The sequence below is a fragment of the Macrobrachium rosenbergii genome, chromosome 9, assembly GCF_040412425.1.
Source record: "Macrobrachium rosenbergii isolate ZJJX-2024 chromosome 9, ASM4041242v1, whole genome shotgun sequence".
Taxonomy (NCBI): Eukaryota; Metazoa; Arthropoda; class Malacostraca; order Decapoda; family Palaemonidae; genus Macrobrachium; species Macrobrachium rosenbergii.
The window spans coordinates 13,247,662-13,267,661 of record NC_089749.1 but is presented as its reverse complement, the minus strand read 5'-3'; the positions used below and the strand labels follow the sequence as shown (position 1 = coordinate 13,267,661).

At 35.4% G+C, this 20,000-nt stretch overlaps 1 protein-coding gene across 2 annotated transcripts in view; it reads left to right on the top strand.

Annotated features, from left to right (window-relative positions):
* LOC136841468 (neuropeptide Y receptor type 6-like) overlaps positions 1-20,000 on the top strand; it is a 393,507-nt gene that overhangs the window by 352,010 nt on the left and 21,497 nt on the right. The window contains exons 3-4 of one of the 2 annotated variants that reach the window (XM_067108415.1): positions 1-77; positions 4,572-4,600. The exon at positions 1-77 is cut by the window's left edge and continues 33 nt beyond it. In XM_067108415.1, coding sequence (XP_066964516.1) covers positions 1-77; positions 4,572-4,600 — 106 coding nt within the window. The remainder of the gene's footprint in view (positions 78-4,571; positions 4,601-20,000) is intronic. The other variant, XM_067108414.1, reaches the window with a different exon arrangement.

Sequence of the window (20,000 nt, the reverse complement as noted above, 5' to 3'; positions counted from 1 at the left end):
CCCCAAAAGTAAAGGAAGTCTGGCGAAAGGTGGATTCGAACTCCGTCGACGTTTCAAACCAGGAGGGCAGTTAACAGGTGAGTTGCCCCAGATTTTGCAGATTTTGTTTCTTGTTTACTTGGAGCTGATTTCATCATTTGGAAGTTCACGAGAAATCATTTTCATTCGTGATTTAATGGAAATGTATATGTGTGTATATATACTGTATATATATTATAATATATATAAATATATATTATATGATATATATAATATATGTGTATATATACTGTTTTATAGACAGATAAACAGATAATCTGGATTTTCCTATAATAACTTTATATAACTGGCTCAAAATAGGGAAAATTGAAGACAGCAAATGTACCTTTGTGGCAGTTCAAGGTAAGTAATTACTGCCATTAAAATAATATATATATATATATATATATATATATATATATATATATATATATATATATATATATATATATACAGTATATATATATATATATATATATATATATATATATATATATATATATATATAATGAGTCATTTAAGTTTCATTTTAATCGTACTACTTTCAAATACCTTTTTAATCTATTTAATTATGCACGGACTCGTACACGTATTTTCCCATGTATTAATCTTATTAAATACTGGCATTTCGCACCACCAACATCAATTGATTGATTAGTGCTTAAAGCGTCGCACTGATGAGTATTTGTCGGCCCAATATTTCATTACTGTTTGGGAAAACGATAGATGATTAATTCTGTGAAGGTGACCGCCGCCGGAATGATTAATTTTGAAACACGCACGCACACACACACACGCACGGGGTTGTAAAACAATAGAAAAATTATCATAATTCCTTCTGTACTTTCATGGGTCATCCTACATCTGGGTTCTGCTGGGAATTAAGTGCTATTGTAGTGATTAAGCACACACACACTTACACAAACACACACACACATGCTTATAAAACATTAGGAAAACTATGAGAATAATTCTATATTAATTTTTTGTCTCATCGTACACCTGACTTCCACTGAGAATTAAGTGAAATGGTTGCCATTTGCACCAGACGAATCGTCATACTACACACACACACACACACACACACACACACACACACACACACACACACACACACACACACACACACACTCACTTATAAAACATCAGAAAAACTATGAGAATAATTCAATACTTATTTATGTCTCATCGTACATAGCACACACACACACACACACATAAACAGGCTTATAAGCAGAAAAATTATGAGAATAATTCTTTATTTATTTTTGTGTGTCATCGTACATCTCACTCCCACTGGGAATTAAGTGCCATTGTAGTGATTCAGCTGAAATAAAAGTTACCATTCGCACCAGACGAATCGTCGCAGTACACACGCAAACACACAAACACAAACTAAGATCATAAGTCGACATGTATTTTCTTGGGTCATCGTACATCTGGCACTGGGAATTAAGTGCTATTGTGGAGATTCAATCGAAATAAAAAGTTGCCATTCGCACCAGACGAATCATGAAGCCCGTATAAGGTATTCAACTCAGTTTAGTCAATTTCACGCTGCAGTAGATTACGTTAGCGTTTGCTCATTGCAGGTACTTTTTCTAATGAATTTTTTTATTGCGAAAAGTGTTTTGCAATTTTTTGTTTGAGGGGGAAGGTGTCGTATTTTTGCGTATGTTGAATGTATGTTATATGTATGTATGTATATATGTGTGGTGTGTGTCTGCGTGTGTCTGAATGTCATATATACGTATAATATATATACAGTATATATGTATATACTGTATATATATATACACATGACAATATGACAATATGTATGTACATATGTGTGTGTCTGCTTATGTCTGAATGTCATTATATATATATACGATATATATATATATATATATATATATATATATATATATATATATATATATATATATATATATATTATATATATATATATATATATATATATATATATATTTATATATATATACACAAAACCTTATGTATATATATACATATATATATAAACGTATACATGCATACATATATATATATATATATATCTGTATATATGTATATATGTATATATATATATATATATATATATATATATATATATATATATATATATATATATATATATATATATATATACTGGCAAATTCCCAAAACGTGGTGTGATCCTTTTATGCCTCTGGTAAACCCCTATTTGTTCAAAGCGTCAGGCCCTCTGCTATTAGAGCTTCCTTTTAGTGAATTAATCCCGCATCCACCTCTCATGGTTTTCCAATAATGCCTCAGTTTTTTTTTTTCAGACGAGAGAGAGAGAGAGAGAGAGAGAGAGAGAGAGAGAGAGAGAGAGAGAGAGAGAGAGAGAGAGAGAGGCCTAAAAGTTTAAAGCCATACTTCAAAAGAGAGAGTGACGAGGCTCTGATAGAGGGCATTATTTAACAAAAGCCACAAAAATATAGATTAATTCGAGAGAGAGAGAGAGAGAGAGAGAGAGAGAGAGAGAGAGAGAGAGAGAGAGAGAGAGAGAGGTTTAAAACAATACTTGAAAAGAGAGAGAGAGAGAGAGAGAGAGAGAGAGAGAGAGGTTTAAAGCAATACTTGAAAAGACAGAGTGACGAGGCTCTGATGTAGAACTTAAGCGTAACAAAGGCCACGAGGTTTAACTTAATGAGAGAGAGAGAGAGAGAGAGAGAGAGTCTCAGTCATTTGGTTCAAGTCCTGCATAGCTACAAAGCTTAAATCATTTTTTTATTGCCTTGAATTAGTAGCCTGTATAATTGTGGCTAAGTATAATTGATTATTATAACTTTACACATTTCCTTGAAATTTAGTTGAATATTCAAATTAAATTACCGATCGACTTGTTCCTGCGACTCAACAAACTATGTCAATTACAGTGATTATTATTATTTTGTTAATATGTCTTCAGGCTTTTAGTTTTCTGTGAAAGAAAACTATTGTCCCGGCTTTGTCGGTCCGTCCGCTCTCAGATCGTAAAAACTACCGAGGCCAGAGGGCTAAAAATTGATATGTTGATCATCCACCCTCCAGTCATCAAACTTATCAAATTGCAGCCCTCTAGCCTCAGTAGTTTTTTATTTCATTTAAGGTTAAAGTTAGCCAAATCGTGCTTCTGGCAACGATATGGGATAGGCCACCACCGGGCCGTGATTAAAGTTTCATGGACCGCTGCTCATACAGCATTATACCGAGACCACCGAAAGATAGATTTGTTTTCGGTGGCCTAGATTATACTCCGTAGCGGCTGTACAGAAAACTCGATCGCGCGGAAGACACTTCAGCGCATTTTTTAGTTGTTTAATATCTTTCGTGCTTCCAACCGTTTTATTAATCAAGAGGTCATCGTTCTGACGAATCAGACTTGAAACCTGTCTTTCATTGAGATTACTTTATGTATTTTAAATATCCAAGATTATTTATGCATTTTGAATTTTCTCTTGTGCTTTTTAATTACAATTCTTCATTGCGTAATGAAGCATAGATTACACTGAAATCGCTGTGGTTTGGTACTCTCTCTCTCTCTCTCTCTCTCTCTCTCTCTCTCTCTCTCTCTCTCTCTCTCTCTCTCTCTCTCTCAACTTAATTACTGATAGTTGATACGTACAGGTTACAGGTTATGTATAGTCTAATTTAAGGTAATTTTCTCTCTCTCTCTCTCTCTCTCTCTCTCTCTCTCTCTCTCTCTCTCTCTCTCTCTCTCTCTCTCAACTTAATTACTAATAGTTGATACGTACAGGTTACAGGTTATGTATAGTCTAATTTAAGGTAATTCTCTCTCTCTCTCTCTCTCTCTCTCTCTCTCTCTCTCTCTCTCTCTCTCTCTCTCTCTCTCTCTCTCTCTCTAACTTAATTTTCTAATATTTGTCACACACGTTATCTGTAATTTAAATGCAAAGACTCTCTCTCTCTCTCTCTCTCTCTCTCTCTCTCTCTCTCTCTCTCTCTCTCTCTCTCTCTCTCTCTCTCTCTCCCGTTTACAGACTTCTTCTCTTCTCCCCACATCATTCACATGATAATTTTTCCTCTTATCCCTTATCTCTCTGCTGCGGTCCTTCCAAAGTAAGTCAGAGATACGAACTGTGTCAACTATTTCCTCACGACTCGAGTCTACAGCTCTTTTGCATATCTGAGCAAATCAGGAGTCAAAGGAAAGTTTTTTTTTTTTTTTTTTTTTGCATTTAACAGATCTTTTTTTTATATGTGCAGTTTTCTCTAGGAATGTTTATCAAATTTATTTTTAATACAAATTTGCTTCGAGTTCTCTTGAGGTCGACAGGCAATAAGGTTTTTTATTTGTAAATCAGAAGTCAGAGGAGAGGTTTTTTCATTTAATGTTTTTTTTTTTAAGTTTTTCACAGGAATGCGTATCAGTTTTATATCATTTCAGATGTTTATTAAGCTTGTGTTCATATGAATTTGCTTTAAGTTCTCTTGCGATCGATGGGCAATTATTTTTTCATTTGTAAATCAAGAGTCAAAGGAGAGTTTTTTGCATTTAATGTTTTGTTATTTTTTAATTTTTTCAGGAATGCATATCAAGTTTACTTCACTCCAGGTATTTATTAAAGCTTGTTTTTATACAAATTTGCTTCAAGTTCTCTTGCGGTCGACATGCAATTATTTTTTTTTTTTTATAAATCAGGAGTCAAAGGAGAGTTTTTTTTTTTCATGTAATGGATTGTTTTTTTTTTATTTTTACCGGTTTTTTTATAAGAATAAGTATCAAGTTTATTCGCTTCAGATGTTTATTAAGCATGTTTTCACACAAATTTGCCTAAGTTCTCTTGCGGTCGACAGGCAAATATTTTTTTCATTTGTAAATCAGGAATCAAAGGAGAGTTTTGTTCATGTAATGGATCTTTTTTTTATTTTTACCTCTTTTTTACGAATGTGTTTTTCCTACAAATTTGCATCAAGTTCTTTTTCGGACGACAGGCAATGAGGTTTTTATTTTTTTTACAAAGTTTTTTTTATAGATGTGTATCAAGGTTTTGGAGTTTTATATTATATGTGCATCAGAGTTTGTCTCTGAGAATGGCTGTAATGGGAAATATATTAGGCCTTCGTTTTCATTTATTTTATAGTAATGTCTCTTTAACGATTTGCCCAATCTGAGCAAATTGGTAGCCAAAGAGAGTTTTTTGTAATTTGTACAGTTTTTTTTTCGAATGGACAACAAGTTTATTTTGCTTCAGATGTGTGTCAAGTTTATTTTCAAGTTTGTTTTCCTACGAGTGTTTACAAATTTACATCTAGTTTTTTTCGATGGGCGGACAATATGTTTTTTCTTCCAAATTTCAGGTAAGTTTTTTCTATAAGTTTGGTTTTTTCAATAAGCTTGTATCAGAGTTTTTCAATGCAGAATTGCAACAAGTTTCTCTTGAAAGTATATAATTTTTGTAGTTTATTTTTAACAAATTGCCCTATCAATTTTATTTCAATTTTTTTTTGTAAGAAATGGATAAAATATTATTCAAAACTAACTTGGAATGGTAGTGCTTAAGGATTTCTTAAACCTTGTAATATTATTTTTAATTTTCTTTAAAAGAAAACTGTTGTGACGGCTTTGTCTGTCCGTCCGCACTTTTTCTGTCCGCCCTCAGAGCTTAAAACCTACTGAGGCTAGAGGACTGCAAATTGGTATGTTGATCATCCACCCTCCAATCATCAAACTTACCAAATTGCAGCCCTCTAGCTACAGTAATTTTTATTCCTTTTGAAGGTTAAATTTAGCCTTAATCGTGCTTCTGGCAACGATATAGAATAGGCCACCACCGGGCCGTGGTCAAAGTTTAATGGGCCGCGGCTCATATAGCATTATACCGAGACCACGGAAAGGTAGATCTATTTTCGGTGGCCTTGGTTATACGCTGTACAGAAAACTCTATTGCGTTGAAGAAACTTCGGCGCATTTTTTACTCGTTTATTACTGTGGATGAACTATTACTTGAACGGTTTATATAAAATAATTTAGCTTCATTTTTAACGACCTAAAATTTTCCTGAAAAAGTTATTATTTTTTTTCAGACATTCCATTAAAACCGCAAATGTTTCCATTGTTACGTAATGATGATCCCTATTATTTTATTCCAGCCATATGGAGAACATTCTCCTCTGTTGATGATAAGTCTGGCTCAGTAGAATCACTAAATGAAAAACAAGTGAATTCGGGTGGACGGAATTTATGCTCTGATTATGACCAGTTGTCGATTGATTTATTCTCTCTCTCTCTCTCTCTCTCTCTCTCTCTCTCTCTCTCTCTCTCTCTCTAGTTCTTCATTCTCTCTCTCTCATCTGTTGGCCCAGCGTTTTTATAATGAAAATAAATCTTCCTGAATAATTCATTTCTCGTCATAATTGGTTAGTTCCATTTGTAAAATTAGGTAACCAGTTGGTTCTCTAGCCACGTAAAAATAAATCTCTCTCTCTCTCTCTCTCTCTCTCTCTCTCTCTCTCTCTCTCTCTCTCTCTCTGTTAGCTTTTTATATGATAATAAATCCTTCTGAATAATAAGTAAATTATAATTCCATTTGTAAAATTTGAAACTCTCTCTCTCTCTCTCTCTCTCTCTCTCTCTCTCTCTCTCTCTCTCTCTCTCTCTCTCTCTCTCTCTCTCTCTCTCTCTCTCTCTCTCTCTCTCTCTCTCTCTCTGTGGACAGATAAGGAAGGTATGCAACTGCAGTAATTTAATCTAAACAAAAGAAATGAGAATTATGACCACTGAGACATATCATTTATAACTTTGCAGTTTAAACACTGTGGCGTTTCCCAAGCAAGTTTTCATTATTATAGACTCGAGGAGTTGAAGTTAAGAACATACTAAAAAGTGGGTATCTTGAATATACCCCCTTTTAGATACCCTCTCGGGGTCAGGGTTGATGTCAAGGGCAATTCGAGATGGGTATGATAGTTGACATTTAGAAACAAGTAGAAAATGCCCCGAAATTTCTTCGGAGCAATCGAGTTTTCTGTACAGCGTGTAATCAAGACCACCGAAAATAGATCTATCTTTCGGTGGTCTCGGTATAATGATGTATGAGCCGCGGCCCATGAATCTTGAATCACGGCCCGGTGGTGGCATGTCCTATATCGTTGCCAGGCACACGATTATGGATAAATTTAACCATAAATAAAATAAGTAAAAAATGCGCCGAAGTTTCTACGGCGCAATAGAGTTTTCTGTACAGCCGCTACAGCGTGTAATCAAGACCACCGAAAATAGATCTATCTTTCGGTGGTCTCGGTTTAACGCTGTATAAGCCGCAGCCCACGAATCTTGAACCACGGCCCGGTGGTGGCCTGTCCTATATCGTTGCCAGACGCACGAGTATGGCTAACTTTAACCTTAAATAAGATAAAAACTACTGAGGAGGCTAGAGGGCTGAAATTTGGTATGTTTGATGATTGGAGGGTGGATGATCAACATAGCAATTTGCAGCCCTGTAGCCTCAGTAGTTTTTAAGACCTGAGGGCGGACGGAAAAAGTGCTGATGGACAAACAAACCCGGCACAATAGTTTTCTTTTGCAGAAAACTAAAAATGCAGCCGTTAAAATGACGTATATATTTTTCCGACTGCCAAATTCATGTTTTATACAATTCTGACATGTTCGTTGGCACAAAGCACTCTTTTATTATTTTGTCTCACTACCCCTCTATATTAAAATATACGAGAAATTAACAAAGAGATTTAAATTTTACATACGTTAGCAATTTCCCTGACCCCAAAATCGAATATTTAGGGGAGACAAACAGGGTATGGCTGCTAAGTGAATGAACAGCAATATATCCGTAGGAGTAGACCATCTGTAAAACCATGAATAGGGAGACTCACTGATAAAGAAGAGAAAACTCTTACGTGAAAGGAGAGGAGACCATTGCGAAGAATGAAAGAAAGAAAGAACGCATTTTTAAGTTAGGCAGAAGAGACATAGGATGCTAGGTCAAGAACTGACAGCTCTCGAGCTGTCAAATAAAATCCTCCCGCGACGTGTACAGCTGTCACGGGGATGGGACGGCGTATGACTGGGGAAAGGAGAGAGAGAGAGAGAGAGAGAGAGAGAGAGAGAGAGAGAGAGAGAAGCTAAAAGGTTGCGTGATTGGGGAAAGGAGAGAGAGAGAGAGAGAGAGAGAGAGAAGCTAACAGGTTGCAACCAATACTTTGAAAGAGCGATTGACGAGGCACAGATATGGAACTTTCATAACAGAGGCCACAAGGTTTAGAATAATGAGAGAGAGAGAGAGAGAGAGAGAGAGAGAGAGAAACGCTGAAAGGTTGCAACCAATACTTTGAAAGAGCGAATGACGTGGCACAGATATGGAACTTTCATAACAGAGGCCACAAGGTTTTAAGAGAGAGAGAGAGAGAATAAGAGAGAGAGAGAGAGAGAGAGCGAGAGAGAGAGAGAACAACGCAAGGGAGGCTGCGATAGCTATTATAGTATGCAAATATTGTGATCCAACGGTCTTTGACGAATACAGTGCTGTTATATTCATACTTTGCTCGTCCATATTATCGCCGGCGGGTGAGATAAACAGTAACTGATTAGCAAGTTAATAAGTTAATTTGCTAATCTGACTGTTGGTAACAGCGTATTTATTAAGTTGACAGATGATTATATTGTGCCGAGAAAATAAAAGCTTCTGTCAAAAGCTAATTTCAGTCTGGGGGTAAACATAAAAAGTAATATTATTGGCCAATGAGAGGTATTATAAAGGCCACTTATACTTTAACAAAGTAACATTAACCAGTATAGAGCGTAAATTAAAAGCTTCTAACATTCTTATGATTTTAATATTAAAAGCTCACATCAACAACGTTATTCAAAGCCTTGTTAACAAGAAATGCTAAAACGTCTCATTTTCACATAGAAGTATTTTGTTCTTCGAAAGCTTTACATTGCGTGATCGTGGCTTTTTCGGCCTCTTTCGCGTGATATTCGTCCATTTTGAATAATAAAAGCGAAAAGCAAATTCAGAAATAAAATGTCATCATGGTTCCATTGTTAAGCCAATATATGACAGTAATACATCAGCTGATTTCAAACCAAGTAATGTAATTCGCAGCTCAAAAAAGCCTGGGCCTTGATACGTTGTGTTCCCAGATCCAATAATAATAATAATAATAATAATAATAATAATAATAATAAAAAGAAGAAGAAGAAGAAAAAGAAGAAGAATTTAAAGATAAAAGCTGACATTAGTAGTACTGGCTATTCTTAAACCTAATAATAGCATTCTCAGACACAATAATAATAATAATAATAATAATAATAATAATAATAAGAAGAAGAAGAAGAAGAAGAATTTAAAGATAAAAGCTGATATTAGTAGAATTTAAAGCAGATACAACAATAATAATAAGAAAAAGAAGAAGAAGAATTTAAAGATAAAAGCTGAAATTAGTAGCACTGGCTAATGTTGAACCTAATAATACCATTCTCAGATACAACAACAATAATAATAATCTTAAACCTAATAACACCATTCTCAGATACAACAACAACAACAACAATAATAATAATAATAATCATAATAATAATAATAAAGTTGAAGATAAAGGCAATATCAAGACACAGCCCAATTCCGGGGGTACAAGTGTGAGATGCACATCCCCGGCAATCACTCCGAACAAGCGTTCCTGCCTACCTTGACACTTTCAGAGATTGCCGTCACTTGCCAAAAAAAAAAAAAAGTGTTACGACAGCGGAGCGTAGCGTAAATCACTTTTATTTCGTCCCGAGCACCGGGCGACGACGAAACACTTTCTGGTGAAATGGCACTTTATTTATTCAGCTCTCTCTCTCTCTCTCTCTCTCTCTCTCTCTCTCTCTCTCTCTCTCTCTCTCTCTCAGCAGTCTTACTTTCCCTTCCCGGGCTGATAATAATTTCGTGCGGGCTGTCACTCACTTGGACGTTGGGAAATATATTGTAAAAAAGAGCGTTTCTCCTTTGGGGATTTTGGTTATGTTTACTTATTTAAAGGTTTTATGCATGTTTATTGTTTTTGTTTACTTGCTTATTTTATTAAATATACTTTTTTATTTATTTGTTTGTTTTTGAGACACACCAATAATTTACCTGCTCATTTCCGACAGTAGCATCCTGTCAGGTCAATAACTCGCTTTCAAAATTAATTTCAGAGTTACTGATCTGATTGGCACCCGTAGGGGGTAGCGCCGTCGGTGCACCTCGTGCGGTGCACTGTAGGCATTACTTTAGGTTCTTTGCAGCGTGCCCTCGGCCCCTAGCTACAATCCCTTTCGTTCCTTTTACTGTACCTCCTTTCATATTCTCTTTCTTCCATCTTGCTTTCCACCCTCTCATAGCAATTGATTCATAGTGAAACTGCAAGGTTTATTTTCCTCCTGTTGCACCTTTCAAACCTTTTCTTACTGTCAGTTTCCGTTTCAGCGCTGAATGACCTCATAGGTCCCAGTGCTTGGCCTTTGGCCTAAATTCTAAATTCAGTTCAATTCATCTAGCATTTTAACCCCTGACCAATCCATGAACGGGACGTCCCGTGGAAGAAGGGCATGCGTCACCTGGTGCTTTTATCTTTCTGTACAAGAAAACTATCGAGATGGCTATTTGTCTGTCCGTCCGCACTTTTTCTGTCATCCCTCAGATCTTAAAAACTACGGAGGCTAGAAGGCTGAAAATTGGTAAGTTGATCATCCACCCTCCAGTCATCAAACATATCAAATTGCAGTCCTCTAGCCTCAGTAGTTTTTATTTTATTTAAGGTTAAATTTAGCCACCGCTATAGGTGCCAATAACACAGGCCACCACCGGGCGGGTCTGAAAGTTTCATACAGCTTTATACGCTGTACAGAAAACTCGATTACGCAGAGGAAGTGGAACGGAAATTACGGATGTCTAGAAGGTTTTTATGAAAGTCGGAGGTTTGAAATTCAGTAGAAAATGTCTGAATTCTAGGATGAAGCCAGATGATTGATTGTTTGTAGGGATGAAGGCTGAAAGTAATTGGTTAATTCAGCGAGTTAAGACTGACACTTACAGATAGATCTGACGCAAATATGACCTATAAATTGAAAGAATGCGCCGAAGTTTCTTCAGCGCAATCGAGTTTTCTGTACAGCGCATCATCAAGGTCACCGAGAATAGAGCTATCTTTCGGTGGTCTCGGTATAATGCTGTATGAGCCGCCACCCGTGATACTTTAACCACGGCCCTTGGTGGCCTATCCTATATCGTTGCCAGAAGCACGGTTATGGCTAAATTTAACCTTAAATAAAATAAAAACTACTGAGGCGAGAGGACTGCAATTTGATATGCTCGATGATAGGAGGGTGGATGATCCACATGCGAATTTGCAGCCCTCAAGCCTCAGTAGTTTTTAAGATCTGAGGGCGTACAGAATAAAGTGCGGACGTACAGACAAAGCCGGCACAATAGTTTTCTTTTACAGAAAACCAAAATAGGATGGTAACTGGGCACCTGTGTAACTGGAGAATGAATGTCAGGTCCAAGACAGGATGCACAGAACATTTGTGAGGTCAGCAATGAATGTTGAATTTAGCTAAGATGAGAATTTTCATGAGGTCGTGTGCTGAGGAATGAGGAGGAAATGCTAGGATTAGGAGAGCAAGAATTAGAAAAATAATGGAAATACTAGAATTAGAAGAGCAAGATTTCGAAAAATACTGGAAATACCAGAATTAGAAAAGCAAGAATTATAAAATTACTGGAAACCCTGGAATTAGAAGAGCAAGAATTAGAAAAACACATGAAATCCTGGAATTATGAGAGCCAGAATTAGAAAAATACTGGAAATGCTAGAATTAGAAGAGCAAGAAGTATAAAAGTACTGTAAATGCTAGGATTAGATGAGCAAGAATTAGAAAATTACTGGAAATCCTGGAATTAGAAGAGTAAGAATCAAGAAAAATACTGGAATTTTTCAACCAGTGGTCGTCGGCGAGGTGGTGGTGGGGGAGGGGGGTTGAATGGAAGTGGGGCTTTTGGGAAGGGGGGGGGCAGGAGGAAGGGAGTCTTGTGGACCAGAAAGTGGAAGTTGTTGGACTGCGAAGTGAATGAAAGGAAGGCGGGCCAGAAATATCACTCTTGTAAATTTTAAAAAATTATAAATAAATAATTTTAAAAAATGCGAATACCCCTCAATGGATTCAGTATCCATCTCTCTCTCTCTCTCTCTCTCTCTCTCTCTCTCTCTCTCTCTCTCTCTCTCTCTCTCTCAGTCCAGCAGCGGCAAAAGCTGTGATAATATGTTAATTTATGGGCGTATGCAAAGCATCAGAGAGAAAAAATCAATATTCCGCATTAGGGAACTCCTATTGACAAATGGTCTCGTTGAATATTCAGTGAGAGAGAAAGAGAGAGAGAGAGAGAGAGAGAGAGAGAGAGAGAGAGAGACAGGCGGAGAAAAGGGGAAAAAAGAGGCAGACGTGTGTCTGAAATGAAAATAAGATTAGTTATGTAATTACGGATGGTAGACGATGAGAGATGTTGCAGTGTTGACGGAGAAACGGATGGTATTAATTCTAATGTAATAATAATAATAATAATGGTAATTCTGCTTTTAACTATATGCGGGTGGCTTCAAAAAGCACGAAACACCAATTACCCTCTAATTTCACATTTCATCTGTGAACGAAGAAGTAGTTTACAAATTCACTCTTCTTCCTAAATCCATGCGCCTGCGCAGTAACGGTAAGAGCAAGTGTCATGATGACGATCAAGACGAATAATCATTATCGATGTCATGATAATCATCCTCATAATTAAGGCATTCGACAGAACTATCCATTATTTATTGACACTTGTAAGTACAGATAATTTGTTATTGGATTATGAAAATCAATTTTGTTTTTGATTTTTCGTATATTCCTTAATTCTACGAAAGCGGACGCAGATTAAACATTCTCCCTTATTTGTTTGTTTAGAAGGCACCCATTTTATCTCTCCGTCCATGAGATAACTCCAAAATCTATTGATGAATTTCAGCCAGATTTTGTGACCGGGTGGCAGTGAGGCAAGGAATTGTTGATTAGAATATAGAACAGAATTATTAAGGTTTTATTTGTTTTTATTTACTGATTTGGCGATGGCCCAGATATTCACCCTCTGAATCCTTTCAATCTTCTCGTACTGTTTTGATTTATTATTGCTGTTTATTCATTTTCTTATTGTTTTGTGTGTGTGCAATATTTAATTTTTAGTTTTTTGTAAAAGAAAACTATTGTGCCTGCTTTCTCTGTCCGCCCTCAGATCTGAAAAACTACTGAGGCTAGAGGGCTGCAAACTGGTATGTTGATCATCCACCCTCCAATCATCAAACATAACCACCAAATTGCAGCCCTCTAGCCCCAGTAGTGTTTATTTTATTTAAGGTTGAAGTTAATGCTGTATGAAACTTTCATCCACGGCCCATGAAACTTTTAGCCGCGGCCCATGAAACTCAGCCACGGCCCGGTGGTGGCCTCAGCCACGGCCCATGGAACTCAGCCACCGTCCGGTGGTGGCCTGTGTTGTTGATACCTACATCTGTGCCAGAAGTACGATTATGGCTAAGGTTCGCGGCTAAGAGTTTCATGGGCCGTGGCTGAAAGCTTCATACAGCACTATACGCTGTGCAGAAAACTCATTTTTTACTTGTTATTCATTTCGTTACAGTTAATTTCTCCCTCATTCAATTCATCTCGTTAGACTATGCTCCCCTTTCGTTTTTAATCGTTGGCTCTTCTCGTGTTGCCGTAATTCTCATATTTATCGAGATTTCGCCAATTATTCTCATTGTTGGACTTCCCCCTTTTCTTCCTCTTAGGAGATTTCATCCCATTATATAATTCTGTTCTTCCCTTTTGTGTATTTCCCCCACTTATTCGATTCTCGGTTATATAATATGGTCGTTCGTTTACGTGGGAATTTATTCGTGTGTTTTCATCTTCTCGTTTCGTGGCCTGTGGAGATTAAAATAATGTTTTTTATCCTATTCATTTTTATTCTCAAGAAATTTTTTGTCTTATGAGCTATTCTTTCAGCTTAGGGAATTTATTTGTGCTCTTGTAGGGAATTTATTTGCACCCTTCTCAGGGAGTTTATTTGTACTCCTCTCGGGAAATTTATTTGTGCTCTTCTAGGAAATTTTATTATCAGGGATTTTATTTGTACTCTTCTAGGAAATTTATTCACAGGGAATTTATTTGCACTCCCCAGGAGAGTTTATTTGTACTCTTCTAGGAAATTTATTTGCAATCGTCTCAGTAATGTATTTGTACTCCTCAGGGAAATTTATTCGCATTCTTCCAGGGAATTTATTTGTATTCTAGGAGTTTTTGTTGTTTTCTTAGGGAATTTATTTGTGCTCTTCCAAGGAGTTTATGTGTAGTCTTCTAGGTATTTTTCTGAATTCTTCTGGGATTTTATTTTTGCTCTCCTAGGGAATTTATTCGTTCTCTTCCAGGAAATTTATCCATCCTTCTCTATGGCATTTTATCTGAAACTTCCTTGGGAATTTATTCGTTCTCTGCCATGGAATTTATTCGTCCTCCCCTAGGAGTGTATTCGTTCTCTTCTATGGAATATATACTTACTCTTCTAGGGAATTTATCTGAAATCTCATAGAGAATTTATTCGGTCTCTTCCATGGAACATATTCTTACTCTTCTAGAGAATTTATCTGAAATCTCCTAGAGAATTTATTCGTTCTCTTCCATGGAATATTTTCTTACTCTTTTAGAGAATTTATCTGAAATCTCATAGGGAATTTATTCGGTCTCTTCCATGGAATATATTCTTACTCTTCAAGGGAATTTATCTGAAATTGCCTATGGAATTTATTCGTTCTTTTCCAGGGAGTTTATTCTTACTCTTTCAGGGAATTTATTCATCTCTTCTAGGGAATTTATCTGAATTCTCAGGGGGAATTTATTCGTTCTCTTTCAGGGAATTTACTCTTACTCTTGCAGGGAATTTATCTGAAACCTCATAGGGAATTTACTCGTTCTCTTCTCCGGTTCACTTCTCATTCCCATTCGCTCGCGTTTTGGGAAACGAGTCTTTGTCCCATATTCGTCGACCTTTTGTTTTCTTTTTTTATCTTTTTGTTTTCTTTTTTATCTTTTTTTTTTTTTGTTCTTTTGCTTTTATTTCTTCCTTTATCCATATCCTCCCCTCCTCTTTTCTCTGAACAGTGATATACTCATTTGTCTCCATTTTCCAAAAGTCCGCCTCACGTTTCCCTCCCATTTGTATTTTCTCTTCTCTCTCTCTCTCTCTCTCTCTCTCTCTCTCTCTCTCTCTCTCTCTCTCTCTCTCTCTCTCATGCTTTCAGTATATGTTTGTTTACAAACATTGTAAATGGATACGGAGCCAATTGCACTTTCAGTTTTTAGAGTTTATGTATTTGTATGTATGTGTGTATTTATGAATATAGACGGATCTATATATATGTATATTTATGTATATACATATATATATATATATGTATAGACATATATATGTACATATACATGTGTGTGTTTGTTTGTGTATCTACTGTATATGTGTATATTATGCATATATACTGTATATGTATGCACACACACACACACACACACATATATATATATGTATATATATATATATATATATATATACATATATATATATATATATATATGTCATACAAACTGAGTACAATGCTGTATTATAGTATGTTTATCGCAAATATGAATATCAGAATTGCGGTATATTGCAATACACAAAAATTATATTCAATTAAATACAGATTTTTTTTTTTAGTAAAAGTGCCTGACGACAACCTGTACTTTGCTGAATCGTCTCCAGCATTCTTATATAACCCAAGTGAGGAATGAAGGAGAAGCTCCCACTTGGAACTCTATGAAAACCATTATAAAATGATGACGCAGTCTGCTAAGAGATTATCAGAGTCTAATTCCCTACCCCGCTGCTAGGAATTCTTATCCCATTCCTATTCTGGCTGTGTCTGGAATATTCTGACCCGTTAGCTGCTAAGGGGGATTGAAGGGCAAGCTCTTTCATTTTTTAGTTTTCTGTAAAAGAAAACTTTTGAGGTGGCTTTTTTGTCTGTCCGTCCAACCTCATTTCTTAAAACCTACTGAGGCTAGAGGGCTGCAAATTGGTATGTTGATCATACACCCTCCAATCATCGAGCATACCAAATTGCAGCCCCCTAGCCTCAGTAGTTTTTATTTTATGCAAGGTTAATTTTAGCCATGATCGTTCGTCTGGCACCGCTATGGTGCCAACAACACAGGCCACCACCGGGCTGTGGCTGAAAGTTTCTTAGGGCCGCGGCTGAGAGTTTCATGGGCCGTGGCTGAGAGTTTCATACAGCATTATACGCTGTTTTTAATTCAGTCTGGTTGTAGAAATATTTTAAAAATTGAAAATATTAAAATATTAAAAAATATATTAAACGATATATATCATTGATTCGAACATCGTTGAATAAAGAAAGAGAAGGTTGGAAGTAAAAAAAAAAAAAAAGGTCCTGATCTCAAAAGAAACGAAGGACATTATTCCTCCCTCAGAGGATTGTCTGAAAATGGGAAAATGTCCTACCCACTCAACAGCGTTAAGAATGAACTAACGATGGCATTTTAAAATAACTACCCATACCGATCAATCATATGCCCTCACTCAGTCATTCACTCTTAATCATTGTCACTCACAGTGGCTAATTTTGGACCATTTGGGAAAGACAGATTTCACTTAATAATTGAAAATGACGGGAAAGGTGGTCTTGTTTCCGCCAACGCCACATGAATTAAATATTTTAATACCTGACTACTGTTCTCAGTGACGCGTTGCAAGAAAGAGTGGTCATGTTGTATATTAAACATTAACGAGATGTGCCGTATTGCGTAAGATTAACTATCTATATATATAATAGATATATTTTATATATATATATATATATATATATAATATATATATATATTACTTCGTTTTCAGGGTGGTATTGTGGTATCTAGCAGAGATATTTATTCCAACAAACGTACAAGCTTTCCAGGGACTATCTGTCCCCACCTTCTGGTTGCCGTAAAATGTATTGGTGATCAGAACAATTGTGCAAGAGATCGACTTTGATATATATATATATATATATATATATATATATATATATATATATATATATATATATATATATATATTATTGCTTGTCCTTCTAACAACCGGTTCCCCGCCTCCACTCCTCAAACTTTCATCAGAGTTGATTAGATAAAAGGAAAAGTAGATGTGTAGAAACTGAATCTAATAAATATAAAACAAAGATAAATGAAGTTGAATAGACGGTCAAGTCAATAAGTATTTTTAAAAATTTTTTTACATTTTACCCGTTTATTAATTTGATCATTCATCTTTGTTTTCTAATAACTGAACTCTTCTTTCTGTTCTTCCTGTTATCTTCTGTAATTTCTTGCAAATGAACACTGTATTCTTTGGAAGGTTGAATTTCAATTTAATGGATTCTGTAGGCTTGTTGCATTTGAATAGGGTTTATCTCCCGAATAATAATAAAAATAATAATTTCAAGTTAATGGCTTCTGCAGGCTTGTTCCATATAAATAGGGTTCATCTCCTGAATAATAATAATAATAATAATAATAATAATAATAATAATAATAATAATAATAATTTCAAGTTGATGGCTTCTACAGGTTTGTTCCATGTGACTAGGGTTCTTCTCCTGAATAATAATAATAATAATAATAATAATAATAATAATAATAATAATAAGAAGAAGAAGAAGAAGAAGAAGAAGAAGTATCCATGTAAGGGAATACAGCACTGATGTGTACATACAAATATACATTTATACATATGCACAAAACTGACTTACACTTCCATAAATGCATATACGTTTGTGGACAGAGATATTTAATAAAGGAAGGGAAATATCTGACTGTGTCAAATATCGCATAGTTTAGTTAAAATTCATTAAAAAAAAAAAAAGTCCGCATTTTTTAATTATTTTTTTGAAAGGATATCACTCTCTACATTCTCATCCGGATGCAACATCCGGGATATTTCCATTTCAGCAGTACCTTTTTTTCATTTATTTTTTAAAAATCTTTTTTACCTGTTGTGGAGTAACTTGTGTTTTATTTTCATGCTTTTATTTATTGTGATTTCTTTTGTTATGGCTTTGTCGTACCTCTTCTCATATTTTACCTGTTTTTGCCTGTCGTTGATTTTTTTTTTTATATGTTTTGTCTGTTTTTATTTATTTATTTCTTTTGTTGCGACCGTGGTAGTTTCTTCTTTCCCATCAGTTGAGTTTAGTGTTGTGGAGATTTGTGAAAGCTATAGCACAGGGAAGACAGGAGTAGCAGAATTTCACCAGAGGCCCTTTGGGTCACGTGACGTTGGGGCGATGATGTATATATATATATATATATATATACATATATATATATATATATATATATATATATATATATATATATATATATATATATATATATATATATACTGTATATATTATAGTATTTATATTATATATAATATAAATATATATATACATATATACAGTATATATATATATATATATATATATATATATATATATATATATATATATATATATTAATTAAAGATTCTATACACACAGAAGCAGTGTTGGTGTTTTGGTTTTCTGGAAGACTTCGAAATTGCGTATATACGCATTTTTTTCATTAACGAGAATTCATATGCATGACTCGATTAATAAACATGTACGTATATTATTGGACGCATTCATTATGAACGGTGTTTTTTTATAATGTATGTGTGTATGTGTATATATATAATATATATATATATATATATATTGTGTGTATGTATGTATGTACGCATTGCAAGTTTCCTTTCATTAGAAAGTCTCGCGTATTGGCTCTCTTGAAAAGCCCAGTTTAAACCCCCTGTTCTCTTGTCCGTCCCGCTGCCTCATCTTTGCTTAACAAAGACCCCTCGAAGTTCGCCACTTTTAAAACCATTCGATAACGACAGATGATATTCCGATCTGTGTGCTTGTGTGTGTGTGTGTGTGTGTGTGCTTGTGCGCGTGTGCATGCATGCATGCATGCGCGCGATTGTTTGTGCAACCGATTTCACTCTCGGCTAGTTTGTTGTGCATTGACGAGGCACCATTACTTTGTACCCTGACTGTTCCCTATGAGTTTCCGTAGTCATGTTTTTTCTTCCTTTTATTCTTCTCCTCTCTCTCTCTCTCTCTCTCTCTTTGTTTCCTGCATTCTATGGTCTTCTATGACGCTCTCGGTGGGTTTTTTTTTTTTTTTTTTTACGCATTGTACTCACACTCAATAGCCTTCGACGATTACTTTAAGGACCGTGGGTTCATAGGTGACGTGTGTGTGTGTGTATACACACACATATACACACATATATATGTATATATATAATATATATGTTTGTGTACGTATAATCATACCTTTAAAAAGGGTTACAGTTATGCTTGCATGCGTGATAGTTAATACGTAGAAAGGTATAGAGTATGTTTTTATACAAATATGCATATTTAACGGGTGCATGTATGCAATACATACGTAGATATGAACATACGTATAAAAAGTCACTCATAAATAATACGTAAACTCATACATAGTTGTTTATCAGCTCATGTATATGATTTCTCTTTAATGGAAAAAAAATGCGTATAAACTTGAAATGTTAAAAAAATGGCTTTCCTAAGAGACTTTAAAGACATTTGAGACGATAATTAATCACGCTGGAGTCCATAACTTGAGAGTAATTCCTCTTCATTGAGAATTTTCCAACCAGGTGACTCTTCTGTGCAAGAGGGTGGAAGGGTGTCCCATCAATTTATTTCTTTTCCTACATATCCACTTATTAGTCTCAGCTGTCTTTTTGTCGAAGTATCCCCTTCCATTGCCTCGTCTGTCCGTTTTCTTTAGTTACGGGAAGATCAGCTGGTTCCGCATTTTA